This window comes from Perognathus longimembris, chromosome 8, assembly GCF_023159225.1.
Source record: "Perognathus longimembris pacificus isolate PPM17 chromosome 8, ASM2315922v1, whole genome shotgun sequence".
In the NCBI taxonomy this organism is placed as follows: domain Eukaryota; kingdom Metazoa; phylum Chordata; class Mammalia; order Rodentia; family Heteromyidae; genus Perognathus; species Perognathus longimembris.
Genome location: NC_063168.1, coordinates 53,307,587 through 53,320,783, shown reverse-complemented (window position 1 = coordinate 53,320,783; position 13,197 = coordinate 53,307,587). Strand labels below are relative to the sequence as shown.

General features: G+C 47.3%; 1 protein-coding gene across 1 annotated transcript; it reads right to left on the bottom strand.

Annotated features, from left to right (window-relative positions):
- Positions 1 to 5,419: 5,419 nt before the first annotated feature.
- LOC125356553 lies at positions 5,420 to 10,731 on the bottom strand. The gene is given in 2 exon segments (XM_048353109.1): positions 5,420 to 5,808; positions 5,811 to 10,731. Coding segments are annotated over 2 exon segments (4,548 nt in total). The 5' UTR covers positions 10,321 to 10,731; the 3' UTR covers positions 5,420 to 5,770.
- Between the last annotated feature and the right edge of the window lie 2,466 nt (positions 10,732 to 13,197).

The following is a 13,197-nucleotide window of genomic DNA, read 5'->3' as shown; positions in this document are numbered from 1 at the left end:
GCGAATAAATGAAACATCATTATTTAAAAAGCTGTGTCACAGATTCAGTGATTCTTGCTCTGGATTTTGCTAGGTAGGCAAATTCTGGCTGTGCTACAGAAAATGAACCAAACCAGAAGGATGACATTCATTGAGTCCTATAGTTGAAGTTATGAGATGCAAAGACAATAAAATAAGACCTTGCCTATGGGGAATTGACATTTATAAAGGAGATAAGTCTTACCTAGCCTATTCAAGGCTCTGAGTTCTATCTCCAACACAATAATAAATTAATAAATAATATGTGTTTATTGATTTTTATGAATAAGTAAACAATACACATTTATATAATAAAATTCTGATGACTCTAGGATAACAATCGAAGGAAAGTAAAGGTAGACACATTAATTTAATAGTTAATTCTTGGAATTATTAACAATAGTTATATAATTATACTTAATAGTGAATTAATGGAATGTATGGAGTTGTTTCAGAGATGCGAGAGCTTGAGGCTGTTGGCAAAAGAAACTCTCTAAAAGGGTAGACTTTTGGGGATGGGGGTTATTATCAAAGTGCTAAAGACCCATGTGCATGAGGATGAAAGGAATAAACCAAAGTGACTGGAATGACATTTTGGGTGGTGATTACCTCAAGGAAAGCGGTAGGAAGAGCTGTTGAGCATAGGAGCTTCTCCACACACTGTGGAAGACCTGCTGTGACACAGAAACCATCTCTGAATCCACCATCCCCACAGAGCCATTTTAGACATACACCTTTCTGCTTTTCCTATGAAGCCATTAGTCTAGTACCATTGGGCACGTCCATCTTTCCTGGCTTCACTGGGCCAGGATTAGGCCTTCATTGAATACTAGACATGGCAGGTAGTATGCAAGGACACTGTGGGAACTCCTCAAGTGAGTTGCTATTCCAACTTGGTCTGAGTTACTTTGGAAAATGAAGTGATGTTGTCCTTTTGCCTCAGGGCATAGTGAACGCCTTTCTCCATACCCACAGTGGGGTGGAAAGGTCTCCTCTTACTCTCCACGGCTCCCTGGCTCACCTGTCCCACTCACCTCGCTCATGAACCAAGAGCCTGAGAAGTAGGTGTAAAACTGAGAACTTGTTCAAAGGACTCGGCTTGTATAAAGATTCATTTCAATCTCTGAATGAAGCATTATGCATGCAGACCTGATATTGGGCTTTATTATAAGTAAATGAAAAGCACAGTCTTTGTGGTGGTGCTTTATGAGTTAAGTAATTCTAAGAATAATTATGGAGCAGACGAATGATTACGCAAACTGCAGACTAAACATTTAGGGCCTGTGTATGTGTGTGAAGCCAGTTGACAAAGCAGAGGTAATTAATAGGTAGTTCCATTGTGGAAGATTTTGGATAAGACAGTTTTCTTATCTAAAATTCACAATGTCTTGACAGAAGAATATTAGTAAGATAGATATAGAAGGACTAAGTAATCAGGAGAGGAACGGATGGCATTTGGGTCTGTGTGTTCCTTTACAAGAGCATTTTCTCTGAGTGTTACCATTGGCAAGCTCGTGGATAACAGGGATCCTCAGGCTCCACTACAGCTGTGCAAGCAAACTGCTGTGAGGCCCAGACACTTGCTAGATTTTTATGAAGTTGGGTGTCTGGTCTTTGTCTCTTTGCCTTCCAAGGGCACTTCCTGGCGGAGGTACAATGTTGCGTCTCAGAAAACCCTTGGACAGTGGGCACCATCTGCACCGAAACTCTCCCCACCTGCCATAGCTGCACTAGTTACAAGACGCTCAGGGATGGACAGACACTCAAGGATGGACAGAGATTCTTGCTGTCCTTTACTCCTCCCCTCCACTCCTCTCAATCCAGTTGGTTGTTTTTAGTCTTCTGCATGAAAGAAATATAATGCATTCAGCTGAGTTCTGCCCTTGAATGAGGTCTATTCTCCACTTTCTGTGATGCCCAAACCACAAACTCGTGAGTGGCAGATGAGGAAATTTCCCTTGGGTAAGCCAAGTGAGGATAATTCACATTACTAAGGATGATATCATAGACCAAGAGCAACCGAAACTTACTTAGGCAAAAGGGGAATTTTGTGTCTCTCACACTAAACCTTGAAAGGACAAGGATATGGCTGGATCTTAGAGATGGTTAATATGAGGACTGGATTATCTGGACTATCATAGGCCTTTGTCCTTCCATTCATGATCTCAGCTGTTCTGTACTACAGCTTCCATTCTGTCTGACCAACATCCTCATGGCGGATGGACAGAAGACCAGTAGAAGCAGCTCACAGTGCCCAGGCCCATAACCAGCTGACATGGGATGGTAACACAGGAATAGAATGGAGGAATGCATCATCTATCAAAGCCAAAAATCCCGCTAAAAATGCCACGGAAATTCCAAACCAACAATGCTATAAATAGCTAATGGGAATTACAAATATATGACAATAACAAAATCGTTTACTCATTATACAACTGCAATTTTAGGTTTAAAATGCAGATATCAAAAATTGTGAAAGACCCCCAAGCAGGTGGGCTGTCTTTCTGTCTGAGGAGACCCCCAGAGATCAACGAGACACACGAGGGCTGCAACAGCAAGAGGTTTATTCGAGGGTTGCGGGTACCCGGGCGTCCAAGTCCTCGCAGGGAGATGGCGCGCCGGAGCTTGATGCCTAGGGGTTTTTATAGGGGGAAATTGCGGAAGCAGGCTTACAGAAGCTAACAGCAAGGTTACAGGGATAGGGATTGGTCAATCCAAATAAGGCAAGGGACCGGACTACATGACTCTGATTGGTCCACGTTGGTGAGCCTGAAATACTTTTTGGTTTTCCTGTTTTTACAACCCTTGGTTCTCGGAATTTGAACTTGTTTATCGCAATCTTGAAACCGCCTCCCTTGGTTCTCGGAATTTGAACTTGTTTATCGCAATCTTGAAACCGCCTAGTTTCGATTCCTGGAACTAGCTATTTTTATGGACTTAGATTCCCAGAACCCTGGCCAGGTGCTTGTTGCTGACTTAAATTTCCAGAACTCTGGTCAGTGTTGACTCACGCTACCTTGCCCTTTATTTCCTGCCTGGCCTTACTGACTTTTATCAATCGGGGATCTGGGTAGGGGTCTTTCATCCCCCCCTTTTTCTATGAACTGAATAAAATCTTTTATTCCTCTTCTCGTTGCCTTAACTGATGGTACTGTTGAGTGAGAACCAAGGCGTGGGTAATAGACGTCCTATCTTTTATGAATTGTACAAGCCTGTTAAGGATGCAAGGGCCAAAGAGCAATATGAGCAAAATAATTATGAGAGGTCCCATCAGGGTAGAGAGCAGGGTAGTAAACCAAGGCGACTTATTGAACCATCCTTCAAACCAACCTTGGCCTGATTCAAAGAGCTGCTGTCTTTGCTTTAGTCTTTCTCTAAGCTTTGCCATACTATCTCTCACTAATCCTGTGTGGTCTGCATAAAAACAGCACTCTTCTTTAAGGGCCGCGCACAAGCCTCCCTCCTTTAAGAACAGTATATCTAACCCTCTTCGATTTTGCAACACCACCTCAGACAGGGATGTTAAGGATTTTTCCAGAGCGCTCACAGATTCCTCTAGAGCCTTGATATCGGTGTTCATGGCTTCCTGTAGTTGTTTGAACTGGAAAGTAGCTGTTAGGGCAGTTGCCCCTGTGCCTATCCCTGCCGCTACTCCTCCTACTGTGAGTCCTCCTAACAAAATCGCCATGGTAATGGATACCGGTTCTCTCTTTGTCCTAACTTGCCCTTCAAGATGGCTGTAAAGATATTCTGGAGTGTGATACGTAACCCGTGGCCAAAGTTCAATTAGAATACAAAAATCTTTAGTTAAGTTGAGGGTTTTAACGGACAGGCAGGAGGTTAGCCCAGTACTGCAGGCCCAATAGGTCCCGGTGGGAGGTACCAGGTAGCCATTTGTAGATTTCAGAGAGGTGGTGCGGCCACAGAGGTTAGAATAATGCGGTGGAATTTCCCCAACACAATGCCCAGTTCCGCTTATTTCAGTCATGGTAAGTTTATGCCGGGGGGTGCTACTGCACTGTGGTGGAGGTGAAGTTGGGTTACTAAAGTTGCCAAGTACTGCCACTCCCTCATAGTAGGGGGGTTGAGGTTTTAAACAAAGCCAACATTCCTGGGTTAAATCTGGGTTGCTAGTATTTAGTAGGGAGAAAACACCACCTACCAGGGACACCACCCGGTCAGTTGTCTCAAGAGAGGACATAGGAGCTTCGGTTCCACGAACCAAGGCCATTGCAGAAGTGCTACTAATGGCGTAAGTACTTACAGAAGGAGGTGGGGGGCGAATAGCAGGGATTCGCAAAGGAGGTGGGGGGCGAACAGCAGGGATTCGCAAAGGAGGTGGGGGGCGAACAGCAGGGGCTCGCAAAAAGTGGTTTGGGCCTACGGAGGCAGTATGCACATTTTGTATCTTGAGACGAATTTGAAAAATTACCCCGGGATCGTGGCCTGATATATATAGCCTCAATCCCCATGTTCTACCCTGAGGCCAACCTACAAATTGTTGCCCTTTTTCTGTAAAAGTTATCCTGAGGGGTAATGATAGGCCGGGTTTAAATAGGTTTTTCTTGGTTAGGCAATCTGTAGTTGGTTTTCCCTCCAGCTTTTGAAACCCTCTCTGGACCGTTATAAGGTCGGTTGATGGGGACTTTAACCAATAGGCACTTCCCGTGGTCTCACAGCCCCAAGCCTTACAATAAAAGTCCCCTGGCCCCCCGCACCGGCTAGCATGGAGCCTCTCTCTCCCGTCTCGGGGGCACACGTAGAAGTCATTGTGAGCCCATCTACACCTGGCATAGGGAGTGCGACATCCTGAGGCGTCAATTATTCCAGGATGTTCGGATCGGTTTAGGTCTCTTAGCTCTACATCACCAACTCCCCATGCAGGGTCAGTTCCAACTGCAAGCTGACAGAAGTCGGGTTTTAGCTCTGGCCACCAGGTAAAAGGGGCGTGCTGTTGGGAAGTTTCCCAAACCACCTCCGCGTTCCCTGATAAGATCTGCCAAGTTAGTAATTTAACCTGATGAGGAGAACAATAGAAAGGTACAATCCGACATAGGAAAAAGACAATGAGTATTATAAGGTTCGAGAGAGTCTTATCTTGAGTGGGTTTTGAGTGCGCTGGACTCGCCATTCCTGGGTCGTTTCTTCAGCAGAAGCAGGTTTGGCGTGTGACGCGTGAATCCAAGCTGCTATGCCGTCTACCTTTAAGGCAGTTGGAGTGGTCAAGAGCACAGTGTAGGGGCCTTTCCAGCGAGGTTCCAAGGTTTTGGTCTGATGTCGCCGGACCCACACAGAGTCTCCGATCTGGAACTGATGTGGCACCACAGGTCTATCCAGCTGTTCCTTGTAGGCGGCAGCGAGTGGCTTCCAGACCTCTCTCTGAACGGTCTGTAGGGCCTGCAAGTGGGCTTGAAGATTTTGGCTGTTAGCAAAAGTGGAGATATCAGAACTATAAAAACTAACACAGGGAGGGGGTGCTCCGTAGAGAATCTCAAAGGGGGTAAGTCCGTGGGGTCCAGGGGTATTTCGAGCCCGGTAAAGGGCAAGAGGGAGTAGGAGTACCCAGTCCTTTGAGCCAGCTGCGAGCGTTAATTTAGTCAAAGTCTCCTTAATAGTTCTATTCATTCTTTCTACCTGCCCTGAACTCTGGGGTCTATACGAACAATGCAATTTCCAATTAATCCCCAGTAACATGGCCACCTGCTGGTTTACCTGGGAGACGAAGGCTGGCCCATTGTCCGACCCCAGAAATTTAGGCATGCCATACCTGGGAAAAATTTCTTCCAGTAGTTTCTTGCTGACTACTTTGGCAGTTTCTTGCTTTGTGGGGAAGGCTTCCACCCAACCGGAAAAAGTATCGACAAACACCAGCAAATACTGATATCCGTAAAGCCCAGGTTTGATTTCAGTAAAGTCAACTTCCCAATGGACTCCAGGGCGATGCCCTCTCATTCGGACATTTCCTAATCCCGATTTTATCTTCCCAGCATTTACCATGGCACATGCACGGCACCTGTCATATATTCTTTGCAAGATGTCTTCCTTGCCCAAAAAATAAACAAATCTTTCGTCTCGATCAAGGAGGGCTTTTATCTTTCTGGGGCTTAAGTGTGTTAGCTGGTGTACTTGTTCAATCACTTGCTGGGCGAAATTCCTGGGTAATACAGTCTTATTGTCAAGGATCCATATTTTTCTTTTGTCGTCTTTTTGGGCCCCTAGGTTTGTTAGGAGCTCTTCATCTTTTTTAGGGTATTCAAATGGTCCTAAGTCTGCTCCTTTCTGGCCTGCATTAGACTGAAGGCACATTGCTATAGGTTTTGTCTGGCCTTCGGGTTCAATGCTAGCACTCTGCCATTCGAGCCACTGCGCCCGCGTCTCTTTGTTGGAGACTGGGTATGGAGGGACCGAGATCACAGCTGCCCTTCGAGCTGTCTCGTCAGCCATCCTGTTGCCCCGGGCAATAGGACTGTCTCCCTTTTGGTGTCCCGGGCAGTGCATGATGCTGAGCTTACGGGGTAAGAATAATGCGTGCAACAGGGCCAAAATTTCCTTTTTGTTCTTAACTTCCTTTCCTTCAGAAGTCAATAGCCCTCGTCGACTGTATATCTCCCCGTGAATATGGGCAGTGGCAAAGGCATATCGGCTATCTGTGTATACATTGAGTCTTTTTCCACATGCCATTTTAAGTGCCTGGGTGAGGGCGATCAGCTCTGCCCTCTGTGCTGAAGTCCCTGGTGGGAGGGTCCTTGCCCAGATTACCTCAGTTTCCGTGGTTATGGCTGCTCCCGCCTTCCGTTCCCCATTCAGCACCAGGCTGCTCCCATCAGTATACCAGGTAAAGTCAGCATCCTGGAGTGGTTGGTCAGTCAGGTCGGAGCGGGTCCCGTGCACTTCTGCTAAAATCTCAAGACAATCGTGGGGAGCCGCTTTCTCATCCGTCGATGGAAGCAACGTGGCAGGATTGATGGCCGTGACGGGCCCAAACCGGACCCGATCTGTGTCCAGGAGCATAGTTTGGTAATGAGTCATGCGGGCATTGGACAGCCAACGATCTGGCGGCTGCCTGATTAATGCCTCTACCGCGTGCGGGGCCAGAATAGTCAGGGATTGCCCAAAAGTTAACTTGCTGGCGTCTTTAACCAAGACGGCAATGGCGGCCACCATCCTGAGACAGGGTGGCCACCCTGTGGCTACCGGGTCCAATTTCTTGGAGAGGTAGGCCACCGGCCGTCTCCAAGGCCCCAATCTTTGAGTTAATACTCCCTTCGCATGTCCTTTATTTTCTGCTACATACAAATCGAAGGGCTTAGTCAAGTCTGGGAGTCCTAGGGCTGGAGCTGTTAAGAGAGCCTTTTTAATGTTTTGGAAAGCCTTCTGTTGTTCTTCTCCCCAGGCAAACATTGTACCCTGTTTGGTGAGTGGGTACAGGGGGCTGGCCATTTCAGCAAAGCCTGGTATCCACAGTCTGCAAAACCCGGCTGTTCCCAAAAATTCCCTTAGCTGTCGGGGGTTCTGGGGCTCGGGTATGTTCATGACTGTCTCTTTTCTTGCGTCCGTCAGCCACCTTTCTCCCTTTTTGATTAAATAGCCCAGGTAGGTCACCTGTTGTTGGCAAATTTGGGCCTTTTTAGCGGAGGCTCGATACCCTAGGGTCTCAAGGGCCTGTAGCAAGTCTCTGGTTCCTTCCCTACATTCCTGTTCGGATGTCGCGGCCAGCAACAAATCATCGACATACTGGAGTAGCATCAAGGCTGGATGCTGGACCCGAAAATCTGCCAGGTCTCGATGTAAAGCCTCATCGAATAGGGTAGGGCTATTCTTAAACCCCTGGGGGAGTCTAGTCCAAGTCAATTGCCCTGAAATTCCCAATTCAGGATCCTTCCATTCAAAGGCAAAAATAGGCTGGCTATCTGGGTGGAGCCTTAGGCAAAAGAAGGCATCCTTCAAGTCCAAAACTGTATACCAACAATAGGCTGGTGACAGTCCGCTTAACAAGTTGTATGGGTTGGGCACTGTGGGATGTATATCTTCTACCCGCTTGTTAACTTCTCGTAAGTCTTGGACCGGTCTGTAGTCTCCTGTCCCTGGCTTTTTGACGGGGAGTAAGGGGGTGTTCCATGGGGACTGGCAAGGTTTTAAGATCCCCTGATCCAGGAGCCTCTTTATGTGAGGTTTAATTCCTGTTCTTGCTTCCTGCGACATTGGGTACTGCTTAATTGAGACAGGTGTGGTATTGGCTTTTAAAGCTATAACCAGTGGAGCCTGTCGTCTGGCCAATCCCATGCCTCCTGTTTCTGCCCATGCTTGAGGGAAATCATTTATCCATTCTGGGTCAAGGGAGAGTTCCTTCCTTTTGTTATTTTCATATAGCCTGTATTCTTCTTCCAGACTCAAAGTTAACACATGTAAAGGTTGATTTTTGGGGCCGGCTACACGTACCCCAGATTCCTCAAAATGAATTTGGGCTTTCAATTTTTGGAGCAAATCTCTCCCCAATAGGGGGTATGGACAGTCAGGAACATGTAGAAAAGAATGAGTCACCTTACCGGTAGCCAATTGGACTTTTCGATCAGTAGTCCATCGATACCGCCGTCCTCCGGTGGCTCCCTGGACCCATGCCGACTTGTCACTGAGGGGTCCTGGGTTATGGTTCAGGACGGAATGTTGGGCTCCTGTATCAACTAGGAAGGTGACCGGCTGCCCCCCTACGTCTAGAGTTATCCTGGGTTCAGGGGGGGGTTCCTGACCCCGACCTCCCTAATCGTCCAGGGTCAAGAGAGATGTTTTGGGTCGAGACCGAGACCCCCGAGGGTTCTTCGGGCAGTCTTTTGCCCAGTGTCCTCTTTCTTTGCAATAGGCACATTGGTCTTTTTCCACTCGGGGGGGTCCTCTTCGCTCTCCCTCCTGTCTATCCTGTCTCTGTCCTGTCACTAAGGTGGCCATGAGTCTACTAAGGTCCTTACTCTTCTTTCGATCACGTTCTTCCGCCTCTCTCTTTAGCCTTTCATCTCTTTCCTCCCTTGTCTCTCTCTTATTAAATATCTTTTCCGCCTCCTTAAGTAGATCCTGTAGGGAACTTTCCCTTAAGTTCTCCAACCTTTCCAGTTTCTTTCTAATATCCGGGGCAGATTGCCAAATGAAAGACATAGAAACGTTAGTTGCCTGCCCTGGATCTTCAGGATCATAGGGAGTGTATATTCGATAAGCCTCTTTTAGTCTCTCTAGGAAGGCAGAAGGAGTTTCCTCAGATCTCTGAATAACCTGTTTTACCTGAGCCAAATTTGTGGGGCGCCTAGCTGCCCCATGGAGACCCGCTATAAGCAACTGGCGATAAAGGATTAGGTGGTTCCTACCTTCCACAGTGGTGAAATCCCAATCTGGTCTTTCTAAGGGAAAAGCAGCGTTAATCTCATTAGGCAGCTGTGTCGGCCGCCCATCTGCCCCGCGAACATTTTTCCGAGCTTCCAGGAGGACTCTCTGCCTCTCTTCAGTAGTCAGAAGAACCTGCAACAACTGTTGGCAATCATCCCAGGTGGGCTGATGAGTAACAAGTATGGACTCAATTAAGGCAGTTAACATAGCGGGATCCTTTGAGAAAGGAGGGTTATTGTTTTTCCAGTTATACAAGTCTGAGGCTGAGAAAGGCCAATACTGAAGTTGTCCGGCAGCCCCCGTCCGTAGGGGAAATGCCTGGGCAGTAGAGTCTGCAGGGGGTAGATTACCTTCCCTTCTTACCCTTGTTCTAGTGGCGATAGGGGAAGGATCTGGCTGCTGCCCGCTTTCCCTAGGGCCGGTCTCGGCAGGGTAGGGTGGGGGCTGAGGCAACCGGGAGTCTTCGGCCAGCAAATCCAGGAGGAGGTCGTTTCCAGGGGGTAGAACCTGGGGGGCATTTGCCTTAGGGTCCTTTAGTGTCAGAGGAGGTTTAGTAACAACAGGGTAAAGGGAGGATTGGGAAGGGGGAGCAGAGGGTGTAGGAGGAGGGTGTGATGGAGGAAACAAAATAAAGGGCTTAGCCCATAGCGGGGGTTCAGCAGTCAAAGCTTCCCAGGTAAGGATGTAGGGGACCTGGTCTGGATGCCCGTGCGGGCCGGGAACCATTATCTTTGCCTTGACCTGTAAAATAAGATTAGCATTAAAGGACCCATCTTTTGGCCAGCCTACCCCGAAAGTGGGCCATTCTGAGGAACAAAAAGTGATCCAAGGTCGCTTGTGGATCTCGAGGGAGAGGTTGTTGGCGATCTTCCGAACCTCTGACCAGTGCTGTAAAGTCAAACTTAAAGGAGTGGTAACAGACTGACCCATTACTTCAAAAACACAGAGTCCTAGGACAGACAAGACAAAAACTGTGGAGACAAAACTGAAACAGATTTTCGCAGCGCGGCTTCGGCTGAAAACCGAAAGGGAAAGTTCTAATGGAGACTGGGTTCGTGAGAGTCCGGATCTCTCGTCTCCTACACAAATCACGTAGCCCTCGGTCAGCGGGGCAGCCCCAAAGGGACTGACTCTCTTCCAAGCTACGGAGGACAAATGGGCCAGGGTGGCCTTCAAAGACCACTGGGACGTCTCCCAGGGCTGCGGTCGGGAGTACGAGTTCGTCAACTCCTCCACGGAGCCGCCCAATACAAATCTAGCTAGCTAACTAGTACAAGAACAAAGCAAACGCAAGCGCAAAACACCAAAAACAGAGACACAGACAAATGCGATCGCTGGCCAGCTTACCTCCCGTCGGTGGGTCGGTGGTCCCTGGGTGGGGGTCTCCGATCCCGGACGAGCCCCCAGATGAAAGACCCCCAAGCAGGTGGGCTGTCTTTCTGTCTGAGGAGACCCCCAGAGATCAACGAGACACACGAGGGCTGCAACAGCAAGAGGTTTATTCGAGGGTTGCGGGTACCCGGGCGTCCAAGTCCTCGCAGGGAGATGGCGCGCCGGAGCTTGATGCCTAGGGGTTTTTATAGGGGGAAATTGCGGAAGCAGGCTTACAGAAGCTAACAGCAAGGTTACAGGGATAGGGATTGGTCAATCCAAATAAGGCAAGGGACCGGACTACATGACTCTGATTGGTCCACGTTGGTGAGCCTGAAATACTTTTTGGTTTTCCTGTTTTTACAACCCTTGGTTCTCGGAATTTGAACTTGTTTATCGCAATCTTGAAACCGCCTCCCTTGGTTCTCGGAATTTGAACTTGTTTATCGCAATCTTGAAACCGCCTAGTTTCGATTCCTGGAACTAGCTATTTTTATGGACTTAGATTCCCAGAACCCTGGCCAGGTGCTTGTTGCTGACTTAAATTTCCAGAACTCTGGTCAGTGTTGACTCACGCTACCTTGCCCTTTATTTCCTGCCTGGCCTTACTGACTTTTATCAATCGGGGATCTGGGTAGGGGTCTTCAATTGAACCATGATAATTGAAATGATTGCCATTTTGTATTACTGAATTACAAATATGAAGGAATGGAAACATTTTAAATATATGTTAAAACTATGCCCAAAGGCATCGGCTCTTTTTTTGGTACCTACATTTGGGGCTCATGATTATAATTTTTAGTTTATCATCATCAACTCCTTTTGACTCACATTGCAAAGTTAATGAAAGGTTTAAGTGGAAAGTAGCTCTAAAAATTTTTGTAAAATGACAGTGAAGAGGATGAATTCAAGTAATAAAATGTTTATTTACTCATGATTTCCACTGGAGTCACTGCAAATTAATGACACTTTTAGAAAATGGCAGGCATACCATCAAATTTAATGTGTAGTCATTTAGTTGGTATCATAACAGCTAGTTCCTACTAAATATTTACCAAGTACAGGTAATTACTATAAAACCTTTATTGTCATTAAGTGAGTTAAATGTCCGAACAAGCAGTTGATAAATGAAGAGCAGCAGGCCCAATGTTTTTGTACATAGTTGTATTAGATGAAAACAACACTCATTCACTTATACATTGCCTATAACTGCTCTCCTGCTATGGAACTGAGTGATTGTGACAAGACTAAGGGCAGCAAAGCCTAAAGATGTTTCATCATTCATCCTTTATATGTTAGTGGATCCCTGAAAAAAACCTGAACAGTAGGTGCTATTATCCATGGTGAGAGATTGATTTTTTGTTTTTTTGCCAGTCCTGGGGCTTGGACTCAGGGCCTGAGCACTGTCCCTGGCATCTTTTTGCTCAAGGCTAGTACTCTGCCACTTGAGCCACAGCGCCACTTCTGGCCATTTTCTGTATATGTGGTGCTGGGGAATCGAACCCAGGGCCTCATGTATATGAGGCAGACACTCTTGCCACTAGGCCATATCCCCAGCCCGGATTGATATTTTTATAACAGTGATTCAAACCCAGTTCTGTTTGAATGCAAAGTTGATAATCTTCTTATAACTTTGTAGCTGAGAACTCAGCTCTTAAGATGAGGCTATTTGGGTTCAAATCAGATGCCACTAATCAGTAGCTCCATTATTAGACACTTTGCTTAACATGCTGGTGTCTGGATTCTTCTGTGACTCCTATGGTTCATAACAGACATAAGAATAGCCTTTGGCCTCTAGATTGTCTGCCCCAGTCCCTACCACTCCTTTCCCAAACTCCCCCACCCCTAGGCTTTGTAGGTCCTTCCTCAATAATTTTCAAAGTTTTCAACATTCAGCAATGACCTTGGATAGGATGTGCTGAGATGGGACCCTGATTCCTGTCTCTTGTCTCTGCTGCTCTTTGATCCATCTCTACCCCCTTCCTACTTATTTGAGGCTGACCAAGGAGCTCCAGGGTACTGCATGATACTCAGGGACCTGAGCCTGCCCTAATTATAGGAGGGTGCCTGCAACTGGACCGCCATATGGGTGCAGATGTGCTGCATTTGACACCTCTCACTCTCACAAGACACACACATTCAGGCTGCAAGGTACCTACTCCCAATCCCTGGACTTGAGTCCCATGTGAGGCCTATGCATCAGCCCTTGCCCCTTCATGTTCCAACGGATGGCCGTTTCCAGTCTGTTGCATCCTCGGACAGCAGAGGTGCCATTTGCTGCACCAGGAAGGTCCAGCCCCCTCCCTCAGCAATGCCCGCGGTGACCATGGCTTTGTCCTCTGACAGCTTTGGTGATAGTTCTGTGATGTGAGGAGTCTCTGGGTGATGCTGTCTCTTGTCAACACCAATGTGTTGACATTGAAGTCTCCACACTAA